Source organism: Rattus norvegicus, chromosome 9, assembly GCF_021556685.1.
Source record: "Rattus norvegicus strain SHRSP/BbbUtx chromosome 9, alternate assembly SHRSP_T2T, whole genome shotgun sequence".
NCBI classification, from domain to species: domain Eukaryota; kingdom Metazoa; phylum Chordata; class Mammalia; order Rodentia; family Muridae; genus Rattus; species Rattus norvegicus.
This window is the reverse complement of record NC_141542.1, coordinates 122,899,566-122,920,615: the sequence shown is the minus strand read 5'-3', so window position 1 is coordinate 122,920,615 and position 21,050 is coordinate 122,899,566. Positions and strand designations below refer to the sequence as shown.

At 44.8% G+C, this 21,050-nt stretch overlaps 1 protein-coding gene across 7 annotated transcripts in view; it reads left to right on the top strand.

The window, feature by feature from the left end:
• Positions 1–10,662, top strand: part of Arhgap28 (Rho GTPase activating protein 28) — a 166,928-nt gene extending 156,266 nt beyond the window's left edge. For 6 of the 7 annotated variants that reach the window (XM_087565625.1, XM_087565628.1, XM_087565630.1 and 3 more), the window contains exons 17-18: positions 4,568–4,632; positions 7,694–10,662. In XM_087565625.1, coding sequence (XP_087421751.1) covers positions 4,568–4,632; positions 7,694–7,776 — 148 coding nt within the window. In that variant the 3' untranslated portion in view covers positions 7,777–10,662. The remainder of the gene's footprint in view (positions 1–4,567; positions 4,633–7,693) is intronic. The other variant, NM_001191815.1, reaches the window with a different exon arrangement.
• Positions 10,663–21,050: the final 10,388 nt, after the last annotated feature.

Sequence of the window (21,050 nt, the reverse complement as noted above, 5' to 3'; positions counted from 1 at the left end):
TTAAAAAATTTAAGTCCAGCCAAGGAAACTCTCCCAAAGGAGAGAGAGCCAAAGAAAAATCAGGTGGCCAAAAATGTGGTGAGTCCTCTTTTTTTTTCAAAGTTACAAAGGTTTTTTTTTAAAATTTATTTATTTTATGTATATGAGTATTTATTAATAATATTATTTTAAATAATATAATAATGTTATTTATGTATATGAGTCTGTAGCTGTCTCCACACACCAGAAGAGGGCATCGGATCCCATTACAGATGGCTGTGAGCCACCATGTGGTTGCTGGGAATTGAACTCAGGACCTCTGGAAGAGCAGTCAGTGCTCTTAACCACTGAGCTATCTCTCCAGCCTGAGAATCCTCTTTCTGATACAATGCCTAAGAACTTTAGCATTGAACAGGTCATCAGCCCCAAAGAGTCTCATTTGCTTCCTTAAATGGCCCCACCACATCAGGCTACAGCGGCAAAGGGCCATCTTTTGTAAACGGTTCAAAGTACCTCCTGCCATTAACCAGTTCACCCAGGCCCTGGGCTGGTAAACAGATACCCAGCTGCTTAAGCTTGCCCACAAGTACAGGCCGGAGACAGCAGGAGAAGAAGCAAAGGCTGCTGGTCCATGCTGAGACAGAAGCAGGGGTTGATATAGCCACCATCTTGGTGGAGAGCAGGAAGGCTCAGTTGGTGCTGATCACTTGTGACGTAGACACCTACGGAGTCGGTGGTCTTCCTGCCCATCCTGTGTAACAAGATGGGGTCCCCTATTGCATCATCAAGGCAAAGGTCAGGCTGGGGCAGCTGGTCTACAGGAAGATGCACACCTCCGTCTCTCCACCTAGGTTCACTTGGAAGACAGTGGTGCTCTGGTGAAGCGGGTAGAAGCTATCAGGCCCAATTACAAGGACAGACACAATGACATCCACCGCCACTGAGCAGGGAGCATCCTGGGTCCTAGATCTGTGGTTCCTATTGATGGGAAAGGCACAGGCCACTGAACTGGGTTCAATGCGTGCTGCTGAGTTTTCCGTACATAAATATAATTTTAATAAACATCCTTAAGAAGTTTCATTAGAAAAGAAAAGTGGACAGGCTAACCGGAGCCTGAAGAATCATGTGACCCTACTGCTGGCCTAGCCCATATATAATAAGGAACCATACAAAAACTTGAAATCTCATTGCAAGGATGTTGGCATCCAGTAAATTCTTGAGTTATTTTTTAAAATAATTACAAAACCCTCAATTAGACCTTTTTTGTGGAAAGAAAATACCCTGGTCCAGTAAGAGGGCTTAGTGGGTTAAAGAGGCTTGCAGCCAAACTTGATGACCTGAGTTCAATACCCAGGACACACGTATTATAAAGAGACCGTAAGTTGCCCTCTGATTTCCAGTCATGCTCCATGGCACATGCATCCCTTCGAAGCCCCAAGTAAATGTAGAATTTTATAGAGACTGTTCTGCTAATAAAGATAAACTAGTTTGGGTGACTATAGGATGGGCTCGAATCCTCTGAGGAAACTTCAGGAGATCCATAGCCCCAACTTCTCACTGAGAACCGTGACTGCCTCAGTCGAAAGGTTGTAATCTGGAGTAGATGAAAGGGCCCAGCAGGTGACGTGGTCCCCACCCCGTCTGATGGCCTGAACTCAATCACCAGCACACGCATGGCAGAAGGAAAGAACCAACTCCTTCATGCACGTGCCCCTGGTGCATGTGTGTTCACATACATAAATACCACGCTCAGAGACGTAAAGGTTAAAAATTGTAAGTTGTAACGAAAGATGCCTCTACCAACTGCTGCACACTCTTCTGTTTAGTGGCCTCTGTTTGTCTATTCATGGAGCAAACTTCTGACAAAACAAAACAAAATAAATAAATAAAAAACCACAAAGCATTCAGTGGAGAAAGAATAGCTTTTCAGTAAATGATGCTGTAGCAACTGGACCCATTATAGGCCGGGGGTTGGGGGGAATGACTTTAAACTCAATCTCATTAATTAAAAGATTAATTCAAGATGGACCGTGTACTTGAACGTATAGTGAAGAATGTAAAGGGGCCTGTGTCTCTCGACGCTCAGCTGAAACAGCCAGTCAGGGAGGTTGGAGGGGAGAGCACCGGAGCAGGCAGGCGTTTTACCACAGGGAGCTCTCTGTGGCTGCAACAAATCTCTAAGATAGCCTGCTTATAAAGGAAAAGGCTTCCTTTGCTTCCACTGTGGGGGTTTCAGTTCAGTTGATCCTGCTCCTGCTGGGCCGGTGGCAAGGCAGTCCATCACAATGGAGAGATGATACACCGAAACAAAACTGCTCACCTCCTGGCCTTGAAGGAGAAGAAGTAGTATCTGGGGTCACACACTCTCCTCTGAGGCCGTGCATCCCAGGATCTGAACGCGGCACTGTACACCACCCCTCTTAGAGGTCTGCAGGCTTCCCACATGTGGACCTCGTGGAATTGTTGTAATAATTATTTCATCTTGGTTGGGGGTGTCAACCTTTGATCATTCAGTTCCCAGATTTTAAAAAGCACACAAAACCTTTATATTTATAGTAAGCCTTAATCAACACGAGAGCTGGGCGAATATGGACCCTATTAAGCTATTAAAATCTACTTCTCAATGACACTGTTATAACCTGACACATTCTATTGAAGCAGCTATTAACTCCAGTTGGCCAGCCCTCATGGCCATGTTTTTATGGCTCACCTACACACATGGTGTCTTCTCCTCTCTCACCTTCTTCCTCTCCTTCCCCTAGTCTCTCCTTAGATCCCAACCCTGGGAACCGAAACTCCGCCCACCTCTCTTCTGCCCTGCTATAGGCTGTAGGCATCTTTATTCAACCAATCAGGGATAACTTGAGGGCAAGGTTTTGTAGCATCTCTTGGGTCTAGTGAGAATCTACGTGTCCCTGAGGGGGGGTGGGGGTGGGGTGACCAGGGCCAGTATTTAGCACTATAATACATAGCAATAGACCAAACCAACATGGGGTACCAAATCAGTATTTAGCACTATAATACATAGCAATAGACCAAACCCAATCAAAGCAGAAACATGTAGATGGCATTTGACCAAAGGAAGTATAGAGATGAGAAACACACGCGTGGGAAGACGGTCAGAAATAGCCGCTAAGGAAATACGAATTACAGCCTCAGTGGCAACCGCAAGTGCACCTTGTAGCACACCCGTGAGAATTCTAAATGGCACTCCAGTGACGCCAGATACTGCAAAGATACAGAGCTGAGTCACTTGCTATCTGTGTGGGCAATAGCAAATAGTTGAGCAAGGCCTAAAGCAGTTCGGTGGTTTGCTATAACCTGAATGACGATATGGTCTAGCATCCATCGTCCTGGACACTTAATCCCCAGATGTGAAGACAGCATCTACAGACCCCAGAACAGCCTTGCTAAACAAAGCCAGAAAACCCCCTAAAACTCCTTCAGTGCATAGGTGACTAAACGGTGCCGGACCCAAGGACACTCTCTGCAACAAAAACAAAAAAAGACGTTCCTGGGTCTCCAGGGAATCGTGCAGACTGAGACAGCAGTTTACTAGCTGTTCTCTCCTTTGTACCTAACTTATAAAAGAACTTGTAGAAGTACAGACTGGTTAATGCTTGTTTGCGGGGAGTGAGGGATCAGGCTCAGGCACAGTAAGGATGGAATGGTGAGACCCTAACAGGGCGGCAGTGGGTGTTCTAGGTGGAAACGACATCTTGACTGAATCAATGCCAAGGTCCTCTCAAGGCGCTCCGCTGAGTGATACCTGGGGTCCACGTGTATGATTTCTAAAAATGATGCCCAAATCTACAGTTGCCTCTAAGAAAGATCACTTTGCTAAAAATACAAAGATAGTAATAAAGAAGGAGGGGCAAGAACCTTCCTCTTCTCAACGGAGTTGGAGACTGCTCGCCTTGATCCGCACGGACATTTTGAAATCTCTTGTCCCTGGGATGGAAAAGTTGAATTGGGCAATTGCTTTCTCTGACTGGTTTTTGTTATACGGCAGACTTGGAAAGAAATGGCCTTCGTGTGATTGTTAAAGCACTAGGGAAGCTTAGGGCGGGTGACCGAGGGTAATGAGGGAATCCATTCAAACTCAGCAAACGCAGAAATCAACCTGGCTTCTTTAAAATGGAGAGATTCATGGCCAGTGACAAGGCAGGCCTGAACAGGTAGCCATGCCCACACCGCCTCCTTTCTCCTACAGTGCTGACTCCTGGCTGGGATGTGTATTGTAACCATAAGCTCCCCGCCTCCCCGCCTCCCCGCCTCCCCGCCTCCCCGCCCCCAAGTATCTCACTGATTGGCAGCTGTTTCAGCCACCCTAGACAGCCCTCTGCCCCTCGGCATCTCACTGATTGGCAGCTATCTCAGCCACTCTAGACGGCTGCCCCTCCCAAGCATCCCACTGATTGACATCTGTCTCAGCTGCTTTAGACTCGGGTTCTTGTCGCTGTTATCCTGCTATCAGTCCTGGTAAAGTTGTGTGGGGTGTGTTTCATCAAGACACAATGACCTGTCAGTATTCCCTGTGGATCCAGAAAGAGACGTAAACTGCTGCCTTCTCTGTTTATTTTTTCAGCCACGCTTCATCTGACCGTATTAAGATGCAGAACCAAAGGTTATACGAAGTTGGAGGAAATATAGGTAAGGATCGTTTAACCATCTCTACGCCCACATTCCACGATATGTTGCTATTGTTGTAAGGGTGGGCTGTCGTGGTTGTTATTCTTTCTTACAGGTTTTCTGGATAAAAATGAGGTCATCAAATGACTAGGGGTTTTGTGGTTCCATGTAAAAGTAGTTATGTGATTTTTCTCTGATATTCTCAAAATCGAAGTGAGGTCAAAGATTTGGGGGCCTTTTTAGTGTGACTCTTAAAAGTTAGAAACAGCCTCTTGCTGGACTCACAGAACAGAGCTGAGAACTTGCAGATCGTGCTCCCTGTTCTGCCTTACCCACCGAGGTCATTCTGTCTCCCGGGTGAGCAGGTCAAAAGGTGATTGTGCCTTTGTCTCTGTCCTCTGCAGCTGATGTGGTCTCTGTGTTCTCTCTTATTTGTGGTCAGTGCTGCTCTCTTCTCTGGGATTTCCTTTCCTCCCCGATCAGGGCCTTGCTCTACCTGTGCCTCACCATGACCCCTGTGTTCACCATAACCCTTTCCTTCCCATCAGCATCATGTCCACCTAAAATGGTTTTCAGAGCACCAAGGAACATTGGGACTGTGATACGGGCTGAGGAGGGATACATCCATTTCTCACAGAACACAGAAATAAAACCTTACTTCTTTTAAATGGAGAGAAGCGCAGCCGGTAGCACGGGATTAGCAAGCAGGCTGTGGTGCCAACACCGCCACCTGCCTCATGCACTGTACCGCTATGCTAACGGTCTCACACAAGGGAAGCTTGGAACTCCGGAGAATCGTGAGTTTCAGAACACCTTAGAAAATACGGTGGAGCCATGGCTCAAAAAAAGAAAAAAAAAAGAAAGAAAGAAAGAAAGAAAGAAAGAAAGAAAGAAAGAAAGAAAATGTTCGTCTTTAGAAAACTCCCAATGCCTTCAATCCTCTCCCAGTTCTTTGCTCTACTTTGTCCACTTCACACCACATGCTCTTCAGCCCGCTGTCTCTCCTACATTTCTTCTTCCAGTTTCCTCTCTCTTGAAACCACTCTAGTCAAGCGTCCTCCCCAACTCTTCACCCAAATCACACTCTCATCCCAGGCACCCAAAAGCTCGCACTGAGACACAGGCACTGCCTCCCTCTTAGTTAACTGCCTGGCCTCAGTGTCCCTGCGGGGGGGGGGGGAGCACTTATTTCCACCTGCTGCTAGGGGCAGCATGAGTTTCTGAGCTTCTTCCCGCCTCTCCGAGTCTCTGTTCCTTCCCAGCTCTGGTGGGTGTAGTCCTTGGAAGTCTTGGTATGTAAACAGCTTCCTAGGTGAACTTAATTGTCTCGTAGCTTTAAATCTATTTTATCTATTAAAACCTGCTAATATTTCTCAGACTGGCCTCCCAGTCTACCCTCCGAAACTTGCACTTCTATAGTCAGCCACCTTCACTGCCTGGGCATCTCCCATTGGCTGGGACATCCTTGCTCCATTCCCATTGGCTGACTTGTCCTGGGACGTTCTTCCTCCAACTGACGTCATCTCCTACTAGCTCCTCCATACCTTTGCGCATACACCACCTTCTCAGTGACATCTTCCCGGAACAAACCCTTCCTGGTTCGCTTTCCTCTGATATTCCTGTCACCAAGATTTATTTTATATTTCATATATGTACTTACTATCTAGGCACCCACAGGCAAAGTCTTGCAACACTGAACGGTGCCCGTTAAGTTACTTCCGCAGAAAGCAACGAAATGTCCATTCTTTTTTTCTCTTTTTAACAATAATGTTTTGTTTTTGAGATTGCAATTATGTTGTTTTCCCCATCCCTTCCCTCCCTCCAAACCCTTCCAAACCTCTCCTTGCTCTCTTTCAAACTGGAAAGATCCATGGCCTCTTTCTAATTACATGTATATATGTATATACAGCTATATACCTAAATATGACGTGCCAAGTGCATTAGGTCACTTGTGTGTACGTCACCAGCGCTGAACATCTGGTGTTGGTTATCCAATCCCTGTGATCTCCCCTTCTCTCAGTCTCAGCTTTCCTTTGTTGCCTGTAATCGTGGTCTTTCCCCCCAAGAACTTTGCCCACTGATCTTGTAGACTTAGTTCAGCTCATGTTCAGGCAGTCATGTCGGTGAGACTTTATGGATATAACTTCTGACCTTACTAGGAGACACAATTTCCCGGTGAACTCCACGACCCCCTGGCTCTTACAGTCTGCCTGTGCCCTCTCTTCCACAATGCTCCCTTAGGTTTAGGTGCTGGGAATTGTTCCGTAGGTGTATCTGCTGGGGCTGAGATCTACAGTTCTGCATTTTGATTGGCTGTGGTTTTTCTGCAATTGTGTGCATGTGTTACAAAGACGAATTTCGCTGATGAGGTGTGAGAAATGCACTTACCTGTGGGCATAGGACAATTATTGAACTAAGTTAGGGATGGTGCTGGTTTAGTCAAGTGGTGGTTGTAGCTTCTCTCCCAGGATCCATGACTTAACTAGCTCTGGGAAGTTGGCTAGGTTTTCAGTACCAGGGAAGATTTGCCCCTTAGGAGCAAATCTTAAGTCTGACTAGAGAGCTGTTAGCTACTGCCAAGAGACATGTGCCCCAAAACACCCGTAGGGTTATCACTCCGTGCTGGATATCCTTGTCGGTTGTCAGTGGGGTTTTGACTTTTGGTGTTGCTGTTAGTGTTCCAATGATGTTTTGTGTTTTAATAATCATGGCTTCCCATTCCTTTCCCCAATCTCTCTGCTGCTGCCCTCCTTCCTCTCTGTGCCTCTAATTCGAAGGGTTTGTTTTCATCATGAGATGTCACTCATTTCCTGTCTGTTCCCTTTCTGTGTTTTAAATATTTTTCTTTCTATTTCTTGCTTATTTTGTGTGGATCATTTGCTTTTCCTTAGATTATAAGGACACAGTGCTACGCCACTACACCTGGTTCCTTTCTCTCTCTCTCTCTCTCTCTCTCTCTCTCTCTTTCTTTCTTTCTTTCTTTCTTTTTCCTTCTTAGGTTGATTCTGGGTATAGAGCCCATGTCCCACTCCATGACAACCACCTTATTGACTTGAGCTTTTCTATTTTATCTTTCTTTCAGGACAACACTGCTTAGACCCTGATGCATATATATTGGATGTGTATCATGTAAATCCTCATGCAGAATGGGTCATCAAGCCCTAGACACGCCTTTAAAATATGCCCAGGATGGTTCCTGCCTTGTATTATATGCCAAGAAGATCCCACATTTGTGGGGGAGAGCACTGCCCTGAAGTATTTGCTCCTGTAACCCTGGTTCTCCTGGAAGGGTGCTGTTGCCAGCTCCTGCCATACGAACCACAGAGTGAGGAGCTGGTCCACCCTGAGCTCAACCCTCCTGTCACAGTTTCCCATAAGAAGGTGGGGCCCAAAGGAAAGGCCAGCGCTACTCACCGAGGAGCTATCTGTGTAGCAGAAATAGACTTGGCCCTGCAGCTGGGAAGAGGCTCCACTTCTGATGTGAAACATACAATATTTATGCTCTGACTTGCTCCTGAATTGGAGGAGGGCCATCAGTGTAAAGACGGCTGAGGATCATTTCATACTGCACAGCACACTCTGAGAACGTGCTCGCACTGTGGTGCAAAGGAAATTTCCCCAAGCCCTGAGGGTCCAGATGCTACTTTATGACTCCATGTTTCACCGGTACTCATTGCCAAGCCCCGTTTGGCAAAGGCCATCTTGTGCATCGAGAGCTTCCCTGTGGTCCACAGCCATGGTGTCTTTCTTTTTCCCTCTCAGTTATGGTGCTCCTTGAATAAATTGCCTTTCACGAGTCAGCATGGATTTCCTTTATAGATCAAATGCATTGTCTTTTTTTTTTAACATTTCACAGCTCTAGCCACATCTGCAGCCCCCAAACCAAAAAATACAGAAGTGTGTTTACCCATAAGCACTGAAAAATGCCGCTAGACCTAGAATTTATAAGTTGCAAAAATTCCTTGTGCTTTTTGATCATTAGCCAGAGATGCGACCAAGCACTGTGGATTGGCCCTGTGCTGTGGAAGCTGGAGACCACCTTATGTCCGCATCTTGTACACCCAATGTCTAGATGTGCAGTGGGAGACATTCAGTCCTCGTGGTTCTAACAGGAACAAATCCAAAATGTCCCGAGGGACAGGACAGCTCCGCCTTTCATCTCAGAGATTGGAGTTAGAGTCCTCATTCATCCAAGACCATGGGCCTCATCTTGGACTCCACAGGCTGAACACTGATGGACTTAACAGCGGTTACAACATTTAAGACTGGTGCGGCTGTCGGTCAGTTCGAACAAAGCTGAGTTACAAACCCAGAACTGTTCCCTTACCTACATACCCTGTGTCCGGATGTAATGCAAGGACACTGAACGTGCATGTGCAGAGATCTATGCTGTGCTCTGCCTGATGCTGAAACAAAACACTTCACTCCCTTGGTTAGATCATCTGATTGTGGAAGCAAAGCACTCTTTATACCCAGCGGGCAGATCGTCATAATTTCCAACCTTCAGGAGTTTGTTGCACTTTTCTAGAAACCAAAAAAAAAACCAGTTCGTTTGAAAACCCCTGAAGAGCCCACTATCAACTAAGCCTGTATGCAGAGGTTTCTGTGTGCCCCAGTGCTTGACCAGTGTCTAGCCTGCCCAGTGGGCCAGGAAGTAGGTTCCACAAGCACATTATCATGTTTCAGTGCAAGCAGTGAGGGAACATATCACTTTGTATGACTGCTGGGTCCGAGGGCATCACTGGCAGGAATCCCTGCCCTGGCGTAGGAGCCATCCTTCTAGAACATTGTTATGCTTCCATGAGTTTCTTTGCATTAGGGTCTTCCAGTCCTGTCATATTTACATAGGAGATGCACTCCTTTCAAGAGTTTCCATTTCATTTGACTGGATACACCTTAGGACCTATGCATTAGCAGGCAGTGCCACATGAGGCTGGGCACTTCAGACCCACTTTTGTGTAGCTCCAGTTGCAAAGCCTTAGCGGTAAGTTGGGATTATTTATTTAAGCTTATTCAGGAGTGTGACAACTTCCAAATAACTGTGTCCCATGAAGGACAATGTTCATATCAAGGTCAGTGCTGGCTGTGACTTTTTGTTCTCCGTCTCATAGTTATGGACTAGAGAAGTTTTAATAGACTCGTGAACTAATGTTTGCGTGGTTATGGGGTTTCTTTTATTAATTGTACCCTGGAAGAATAAACTTTCAATTAAATCTAAGACGCCAGCCACCTAAGTATTGAAAGAACTTTTGGCCTTTTTAAGAGTTGGTTTACAAAAGTTGAGTAGCCAGACCGTTACAATGTTTAACATTGTTAACACTGCCAAAATGTTAAGCAGTCGTTAAGTAGTATCATTCAGGAAAGTACTAAAGGAAATGACTTGTGGGACACACATTCAGGAAGACTCCTACAACTGCCTTAGTTCCCAGCATACCTCCTGAGAGGCCCTTCCTGAGACAGCTCAACTGGGACGTGGTTCTAGCCAGTGCTTGGACAACCTGGAATGCGGATTCCTTACGATGTATGTGCACTATAAACTACCTCACCAGCCTTTCTGAGGGAAAGCAATCAAGTGGACTTTAACTTCTTTTGTTTGTCTGTTCCGCTGTCCCTGGGTCTTACTTCAAGTCACTGCAGTTAGTTCTTAGTGTGTGTTTTCATCATATGTCATTCACGATGTAAATTAGTTTTAGCAAAAGCATTTAGACAAAAATACCCTGGAAGTGTGCCCTGCGCTGTGCTCCGAGAGAGTCTGTGTGTGTCCCTGATGGGTTGCTTGTGTTTCTAACCATGCAGGGACACAGGTTGTTGGGAACTGGTGTTCATCTTTTCTGACAGTGTTGCCACGCTGTCTGTGGATTTTATTTGACTGAAAACCGAGGAGACGAAAATGTCTCTTTCTCTAGCAAGTGTGTTTTAACTCTTTTTTCATGTGTATGTCTGACTTGCCTGGAAAGACTGTGCGTTAGGGGATTGAACACTCCTCTTGACAGGCATTTTCAACTATTTTCCATAAATATGTCATTTAATAAAAAGTAATATGACACGGGATTAAAGTGTTTCTTTCAAATATATTACCATTTTACACACTCATATCATTTGAATATACCATCTTTTAGGCAAATCTTCTAATGCTTTGTAACTTATTTAGGGGAAAGAAGAAACATCGATGGAAATGCCTATACTGTGTGTTTTCTCCTCAACATAAGAATACTGAGTCTTTGTTCCAGCAGCTCTCATTAAATAGACTATGCACATTGACTTCCATCCATAAAAATAAGGAGACAAAACTAAAATGACTCTTATAAAACTCATTACACCTGCTTGCACAGTGAGGCTGGTAGAAGAACAGGAGTTGTCTGAGGCTAGCCCGTCACAACACGGACAGCAGGCATTTCAAAAGCTCCTTACCACTGTCATAGAGAAGGATGAGTGGGGTGGGAGATCAGTGGTCTAGCACCTGCTACTTCACAATTTTGCTTGGGTTAGCTCTTGCCTAGGCAGGATTTTAGTCATGTAAAATAAAGGCATCTTTTATACATGTATGAATGTTTTCATAAGTACAGAAAATATTTTGATAAAGTTTAGTTAACATTCCCTTTTAAAAACTTCAATGTTTTACTACATAGCCTAGGCAAAAGGCAAACGCAATCAACGTGTAAAGGAGGGGAGCTGGGGCTCGGCAAGGAAAGTACATGCTGGGCACGTATGTGGGCCTCAGGCTGGATCCCCAGCAACAACACCGAAGCCTGCAAAGGACCACACACACATGCATGTGCACACACAACAGCACCACACACATATGGATATGCACATGTACATACCAGATACCACCATACACACTTGGATATGCACATGTGCACACCAGATACCCCCACATTCATGTGCACATGTACACACCAGACACCACCACACACACATGCATAGGTACACACCAGATAGCACCACACACACACAAATACACACATATACACACATGCATGCATATGCACATGTATCACCAGACACCACCAACACACACATGCATATGTTCACACCAGGCAGCACCACACAGGTACATGCACATATACACACCAGACATCATGGAAAACAAAGTCTAGGAAATCAAAGGTGTGGATGTCAGTAGAAAAACACACCTCCTCCCTGGCACAAGTGAAGCCCTGGGCTGGCTCACTATTCAGTAAAAGTGAAGTGGTTTTTTTGCAATGTATTTGTTTCTATTATTGATAAAGGAAGTCATCATACATCATCATTCTAATAATTTAGCAAAGTCTTGACATATTGATCATTATATGAAATCAACTTTTGTATTTGCAGAAAGCACATACAGAATACATTTTTAAACCTTTTTACTATAGCATCAATAAAATACTTTATACATAGTTTTAACATAATTTAAAGGTGTTTCTTTGAAAGTTAAAATACAAAATACATGTATATTGTGCCATGTTTTGGACTGAAAGACAAATGACAAGATATTAATTACTCAAAAAACCATCTATAAATTCAATATAATCCCAATTGTAACATCAGTAGGATTCTTGGTAGAAATTGACAAACTAATCACAAAATTATGCATTGATATTAAAGAACTAGAATATGCCATCTTACCAAATAAAAAGAGAAGGACCCCTGACCTCCATTTTCTGGCTCTAGGCTCACCCTACCATCTCAAAGAGCCTTGTGGGACCCCAAGAACATCATGCTTCCCCATGAAGGCCTTCTCAAGGAGCCCTAGGGGACCCCAAGAGTTACCCCATGGAGGCCATGAGGGGGTCTGGGTGGGGCAAGAACAACCAGCTTGGAACATTGTCCCAACAATCCCTTGTCAGTTGGTTCTTCCTGGGGCACAGCCAGCAGAGTTGGGTCCCCTGACCTCCATTGTCTGACCCAGGGTTCTCCCTGGGAGAACTGCTGGCATCAGCATCATCCAGCCAACACCAGAGAAAACCCGATGCCTAAAGAACACAATCCACAAGAGCCAGGGCAATACCAGAGCCCAGCCGTCCTGCTACAGCAAGGCCTGGATATGCTAACACAGCCAAAGCACATGAAGAGCACCTTAAATCCAATCTTATAAAGACGATAGAGGCCTTTAAAGTGGAAACGGGTAAGTATGAAGAAATACAGGAAAGTACAATCATATGGGCGAAGGATATGAATCAAACTGTCCAGGAAGTGAAAGTGGAAGTAGAATCAATAAAGAGAGGCGATCCTGGAGATGGAAAACCTAGGGGAGAGAACAGGAACGGTAGATGTAAGCATGGCCACCAGAATACAAGAGATTGAGAGAGGGGCTCTCAGGTGTGGAAGAAAGCAATACCTTGGTCAAGGAAAATGCAAAGTCTAAAACGTTAACGCAAAACATCCAGGAGATTTGGTACACTATGGGAAGACCAAACCTAAGGATACTAGGAATAGAAGAAGGAGAAGATTCCCAGAGCAAAGGCCCAAAATCATAGAAGCAAATTTTAGAAAATGCCTACAAAACATACAAGGAGCTTACAGAACACCCAATACATTGAACTAGAAAAGATAATCCTATCAAAACACTAAATGCACAGAACAAAAAAAGAATATTAAAAGCTACAAGGGGAAAAGGTCAAGTAACATATAAAGGCAGACCTATCAGAATTACACCAGACTTCTCACCAGAGACTATGAAAGCCAGAAGAAACTGGACAGACATCATACAGACCCTAAGAGACCACAGATGTCAGCCCAAACTACTATACCCAGCAAAAGTTTTTATCAACATAGATGGAGAAGCCAAGATATTCCATAACAAAACCAAATTTAAACAATATCTTTCCACTAATCCAGCTACAGAGGATGCTAGAAAGAAAACTCCAATCCAATGAGGCTAATTACACTCAAGAAAAGACAAGAAATGAATAATTTTATACGATTAAAACCAAAAGAACACACACACACACACACACACACACACACACACACACCATCACCACCAATATAAAAATATCAGGAATTAACAATCATAGATTATTGCTGGTTTTCTTTTTTTTCAGAGCTGGGGACCGAACCCAGGGCCTTGTGCTTGCTAGGCAAGCGCTCTACCACTGAGCTAAATCCCCAACCCACAATCATTGATTATTAACATCTCTCAGTAGACTCAATTCCCCAATATGAAGACACAGGCTAGAAGAGTGAATGCATAAACACGATCTATCATTCTGCTGTATAGAAGAAACACATTTCAGCGACAAAAATAGACATCGCCACAGAGTAAAGGACCAGAAAAAGATTTTTCAAGCAAACAGGCCCAAGAAACAATCTGGAGTAGCCATTCTAATATCTAATAAAATTGACTTTCAACCAAAATTAGTCAAAAGAGATGGGGAAGGACACTTCATACTCATCAAAGGAAAATCTCCACAAAGAGGACTTATCAATTCTGAATACCTATGCCCCACAAATGCAAGGACGCACACACACACATTCATAAGAGAAACATCACTAAAGCTTAAACCACACATCAAGGAATACACATCAATAGTGGGAGACTTCAGCAGTCCACTCTCACCAATGGATTGTTCATCAAAACAGAGACCAAGTAAATAAGGAAATAATGAAACTAACAGAAGTTATGATGCAAATAGACCTAACATATCTAGAGAACCTTTCACCTAAACACAAAAGAATATACTTTTTCAGCACCTCGCCTCACCTTCTCCAAAACTGACCACATAATCAGGCACAAAGCAAGCCTCAACAGATACAGGAGGACTAAGCTAACACATTGATCCTATCAGATCACCATGGATTAAGGCTGGACTTGAACTACAGCAGACACAAGAGAAAGCCCACAGACTCATGGAAACCCAACAACTCTCTTCTCAATGACTACTGGGTCAAAGGAGAAATAAAGAAATCAAAGACGTTCTACAGTTCAATGGAAACGAAGGTACAACATACTCAGAATTGGGGGACACAATGAAAGCAGTGCTAAGAGGAAAGTTCATAGCACTGAGTCCCCTCATAACGACACTGGAGAGATTTCATACCAGCAGCTTAACTGCACGCCTGAGGGCTGTAGAACAAGAGAAAGCAAACACGCCCAAGAGGAGCACACAGCAGGAAATAAACACAGGGCTGAAACCAATCAATGAGAAACAGAACAATTCAAAGAATCAACAAACCCAAGAGCTGGTTCTTTAAAAAATCAACAAGACAGACACACCTTTAGGCAAACTAACTAAAAGACAGGGAGACAATATCCAAATTAACAAAATCAGAACTGAAAGGGGGGACATAACAGCAAACACTGAGGAAAGCCAAATGATCACTCGGTCTTACTTCGGAAGCCAGTACTCCACAAAATTGGAAATACCTAAATAAATCTGGTGACTTTCTTCATAGATTCCGTTTACCAAAGTTAAAGCAAGATCAGGTAGACAAATGAAATAGTTCTATAACTGCTAAAGAAACAGAAGCAGTCATTCAAAGTCTCCCAACCAAAAATAGGTGAGGGCCATATGGTTTTAGTGCAGAATTCTGCCAGACTTTCAAAGAAGAGCTAATAAAAAAAATCCTCAAATTTTTCCACAAAATAGCTACAGAAGGAACTTTGCCAAACTTATTCTATGAGGCCACAGTCACCCTGATAGCTAAACCACACAAAGGCTCGACAAAGCAAGAATTTCAAACAAATTTCTAGTATGAACATTGATGAAAAAAATACTTAGTAAAATACTGGCCAACAGAAATCAAGAACACATCAAAAGCATCATCGACCATGATCAAGCATGCTTTATCCCAGGTGGTGCAGGGCTGGTTTAAAAATCCATCAACATACCCATCATATAAACAAAATGAAAGAAAACCACACGATCATTTCATTAGATGCTGAAAAAACCTTTGACAAATCCAACACCCTTTCATGTTAGAAATCTTGGAGAGTTCAGGGATGCAAGGCCCACACCTAAACACAATAAGGGCCATACACAGCAAGCCAATAGTCAACATCAAATTAAACAGAGAAACTTAGAGCAATTCCACTAAGATCAGGGACGAGACAAGGCTTGTGAGGCAAAGCAACATTGAATATTGTCTGACAGGATCATACAACTTAATTTCAAACTATGGTGTAGAACCCAAGTTAAAACAACAAAACAAAACAATCCATGATACTGGCACGAAAGCAGATACATGGACCTGTGGGGTGCAGTAGAAGACCCAGAAATAAACCCACGCAGTAACAGCTGCCTGAGTTCCAACAAGGGAGACAAAGATGGACCTTGGAGGAAAGATACCTTCCAACACAGAGTGTGGAGAAGATTGGCTCTCCCCCTGCAGAGAAATGAAACTGTCTTTTTATCTCATCCTGATTAAACAAAAACAAAAACAAACAAACCAACAACAATCAACTAAAAATGGGGCAATGACCTTAGTGTATGGTGTGAGAATGTGAAAACACTGGAGATAAGCAGGGAATCTTCCAATGGAGGCAGACAGGCAGTTTCTGAAGAGAATTGCAGTAGGTCGAGAAGCCAGGCACCGATAAGGGGACTGGCATCAAATTAAAATTTCCCGCATGCAGAGTAGAGGGCTGACAAGACATCAACAGAGTGGCAGAAGACATTTGCTGGGTAGTCCCCTGACAGGATGGGTCTGTAACATATGAATATTACCCAACAGGCAAACGTTTCCATGACTGACAGGGCAAAGGAACGAAGCAGACACTGTTCAGGGACAAAGGGTATATGGTCAGTGTGTTTGTGACTCTACTCTAACTGATAAAACATCGTGGCCAAGGTGTAAAAGAGAGTGTTAATTGGAGGTGTGGTTCCAGAGAAGTACAGTCCATGATGGCTGGGCAAAGGCATGGTGGCAGGAACGGTGAGAGCTTGCGTGTCAAACCACCGAATAGGAGGCACAGCACGGAGAGGGCAGGAATCTGCTGAAAACTCCATGTGCCCACCCTTGTGACTCTCTATCCTCCAAGGCTGGCTCTATCCTCTCCAACACTACTACCAATTGGAGACCACATATTCAAACATTTAAACTCATGGGGGGGTGGCATTCTCATTCAAACCACCACAGCCAATCCACTAAGAAAAGGCTCAACAGCTGTGTCCACTGGGAAAATGCAAGTGAATATGCTTGCCCTGGCACGGTTTTTACAATGTGTTTTAAACGTTGCCTGGTAGCTGTGAGAGAAGATTAAACAGAACTCTTTACTCGTATTTCATTCCCCATTGACACTGGGTGTTTAAATTCATGTACATCCATGTACATACACACAATCATTGTGTGATTATCAGTACAGGTTAACACATTTATCTCGTTAAACAAGAATTTCTTCAGGTTGAGAATATCAAGCCCCGTTCTCGCTATTTTGAATCTGCATCATTAACTTAATCCCTCCTAATTCTATCTTGGTACCTATAGACCAGCTCCTTCTCCCTTGTTTTCCACAACTCCGTTCTAGGGTTTTGAGGTCGGCAGTTGAGCGCAGGTGCTTTGGACACAGTCAACAGAGGTTTCCACTTTCAACAATGTTGTGCTTCCCAGATGCGGCCACTAGAGGGCAGCAGAGGATGTGATTCGACGGTGAGCGGCTTGGGTAAGGCGGGACTCTTGCTGTTAAGAATTCTCCAGCAGAGGGTACAGCTAAGGGCCTCTTAGTGAGGCTTCAGCTGAGAGCCTCTAAGGCCTTTCCATGGCCCACTTGGCAGAATCCCAGATTCAGCTGGAGGCAGGAGCATCTTTTCCCACGCGTCTTCCCTGCAGCGCATGCTCAGTCTCTTCGCCCAGAACAGGGCAAGGGCACAGTTCAAAAAAACAGTAAGGGTAGTGAAAGTCCTGGGAGCAGGGAAATCAGAGGTGACCAAAGACAGGCCCGGAGTACCAAAACTCAGAGTGGCCAGGCTCGCAGAGCTCCACAACTAGCACGGGAGGCTGGGTAAGTAAAAGTGACTAAGGCAGCAGACCCCATCCTGACTCTTCTGCAACCCAGCACGTTTACCTTGGTAACACACCTCAGCAGCGTCTAAGGGAGGGAAGGGAGGACTTCATGCATCCGGTCAATTTCAGGAACTTCCTAGGACCTATGCGCTATTTCCTGAGTTTAACCCTGTTTCATGTTAGAGTGTCCTGAGTCTCAGTGAACATATGGAGGAAACTGCCCCACAATAGAAAAAAAGTACAGATCCGTAGACTGTCACGAAGGACGATATATTCTGAAGCCAGGAGGAAAATTTGGTGAATACTGAGTAAGTGCCTGCCACAAAAGCAAGAGGACCCTAATGTCTACCTGGCCGTGGGTGTGGCAAATCTGTGGCACTAGAGATGGGGGTACGTGGATAAGTGAATCACCACAGCTCATTGGCCAGCTAGCCTCCAATCAGGGAGCTCCAGGTTCAGTATCAGAGACCTGGTCACAAAAGATGGAAAACAACAGTGGAAGACAGATAATGTCAACCCCTAGCATGTGGGGCACATCTGCCTGGGGGCATGTGTGCACAGACACAATGCTTCCTCAACGTGTATTGTGAGGCTTGATAGTCCCGGCATCATATTAGAGGTATCACTATCAGTGAGACTAGGAATGTCGTTAGTAAGATTGTATTTCCCCCTGATACAATCTGTTACAACATTTGATTAAAAAAAAAAAGATATCACACATCAGCTTTCCCTGGGGATTCAGGCGAATCCGTCGTTATGGCCAATATCCCTTAAAAATCTCTAAATGCATCTAGAACCCCACCTCCAACATACTCCTGGGTGCCAAACCCAAACCGTCTAAGATGGGAATAAATCTTGATGCAGGAGAAAAATGCAAATGTGGTGTAACCTGGAGAGCAGTCTAAGGGAGCAGGCAGTCGGGCATGTGAGGGAACCAGAAGCTTGCATTATGACTGAATGTGATTCTTAAGCTAGCTTCCCAGTTAGGTAATGACACTGGAGAGATGTCTTACAATCATCAGCAAATCGTGTCACCACGACAAAGACAGAGCAAGTCATAGGCTGCCCTGTTCATGCTGGGTGTTCAATGGAGCCTCAGTGCAAGCCAAGGAGGGAGCAGGTCACAAAATTGGATGGGGCTTCCCTCTCAAGGGGGCACATTCCGTGGAGACGCCTCTCTTAAGAGAGGCAGAAGATCAGAATAGGGAGAAATGCAGACACTCTTTCAGCCTGTGTCTACACCTTTCTTGGGTAAGGTGGCTTCTATGTCTCAAAGGCTACCACCCCTAAGAGGGCTACAGCTGCGTCTGCACAGTGTCCTCTGTGGTCTGTAAAAACACAAGGAACTCTAGGGCTCCTCGAATTAGCAGGCAGTGGGTTCAGAAGCGGGTCCGGTTCTCCTGGGAAATCTATGACTTCTGTTCTCCGGCAAGCCTCACAGCCACAAGAAATTCGAGCTCTCTGAGGGGCGCCATAGGTTTTTCCTCAGTGGAATCCTCATAGCAGCCTCCTTTGGTGTCGAGGGAAATGTTCTGCCCATGTTGAAGATGGTAATGATTTAAAAGTCAAGGAGCAGGAATAGACACAGTGTGGGTTGATGTCTCTATGCCGGGGAGCGCAGGCACAAGATAAGACGAGGCCTGTGGTTGGGCAGTGTAAAAGGAAGGTGGGCACAGAGTTTTTGAGAGGTGCAAGAGAAAGGAGAAGAAGAGAGAAGAACCAAGATGGAGGAAGGGAAGGAGGACCCAGATCTGTGTGGCTTTAAATAGCCACAGGTGGCTATGAATATCCTATAAGGGATGGATTATTACAGGACAATTTGTCAGCCCTATCAATATCCATTGGCTCTGAGTTTATTGTGTGGGTGTTTGGCAGGGTGAGAATTTACCGATATAAATCTGATTGATACATTACAAGAGTTTTGATTTTGCCGGGTTACTGGGAGTTGTGACTATAACCACAGGGCATGGATGGCTGCATGGGGCTGGCATGGCAGCGGCTCACCAACGGAACTTAGCAAGTCGGGTGGAAACATTCTGGGAGCTCCAGGCCAGAGTCTGGGCAGTCTGACTGACAGAGATGAAAACATTGCCAGTGCTAGTGTGAGATGGTTTTCCTTTTATTAATATTTCCCCACCATGACACAGGAGGAAGCAAAAGCTCCAATAAGCTACATTCCCAGGAGCCTCTCCTTTCTGCTACACCCTGCTCACCAAAGAGGATGCTACAATAGAGATGCATTTACCAGAAGCAGAAATGCTGGCTTATGATGTGTTTCGTCATAAGCTGGGAGAGCAAAGGCTTTTTAAAACACTGACTACTTGAGCAAATTGAGCCCGCAATCCAGGTTCCGGTCTGTTGTGATAAATGCCATAGCCAAAAGAAACAACCTGAGGAAGAAAGGTTTTATCTGACTTACTAAGTTATGATCCATCATCAATGGAGGCCAGGTAACTCAAGCAGGGCAAGAAACTAAAAGGAGGAGCTGAAGCCAAGGTCATGGAGAGGTGCTACTCCTTGCTTCCACTCCATGGCTCACTCAGCCTGCTTTCTTACACAACCCAGGGCCACCTTCCCAGGGATGACAGCGAGCCCGGGCCCTTCCACACCAATCATGAATCAAGGAAATGCCTGGCGGACATGGGGACAGAGACTGCATGGCCTCTGCACTGCCCACGGGCTTAAAATATGCTGTATGCTTAACTCTTAACATTGTACCATTTGCACTTTGTTACAGTAGCTGTGGCCTGGTCTACGATCAAAGTTCCTTAGTACTTTGTTACTGACACCACACCTGGGAGAAGAGAAGTTCCAGGTATGAAGAGTCCTTCACAAAATTATCAACCTACAGTGGATAAGAAAGGAAAAACCCGACAAGCAACTCAGTCTTTACCACTGACAACGGGAGACATCTACCTACATATGAGAGGAACCAAGTGTGGGTTTTTTTTTTTTCTCAAGATTTGTTTAATCTTATAGATGTGCATATGGCTTGACTGGTGTCCAGAAGACGGGGACGGCATCAGATCCCTCGACTGGAGTTAACAGTTGTGAGCTGCTGGGAATTCAACCCAGGTCTTCTGAAAATGAAGCTTGTGTCCTTAACCACTGAGCCACCTCTCCAGCCTCTGAGTACATATACTGATTCTGCTCCTACCTGATGCAGAGCCTCGGGCAAACTTACCTCTTCAAGCCTTCAACTCTTTACCTACACATCAAAGATGAATGCTTTCCACAGAGGTGGTTAGACGGTTTTATTAAATGAAGTTTCACAAGGAAAGCTCCCTATTAGCTCTGGGTTGGGAGCAGGTTCATGACCACCGTTACTGTACTAAGTAAGTACTTTCGCATGCTGCTCTCAGATTCAACCTCCTCCACAATTGATAAGGTATCGAAAAATACCTTAACGAATTGTAGCAATGTAAGTGAAGGAATTAAATGATTACCCCCAAACTATTAACCCCAGTCTTCCTGGCAAGTGACTGCTGCTACCAGGATCGGAGTTTCCCCGG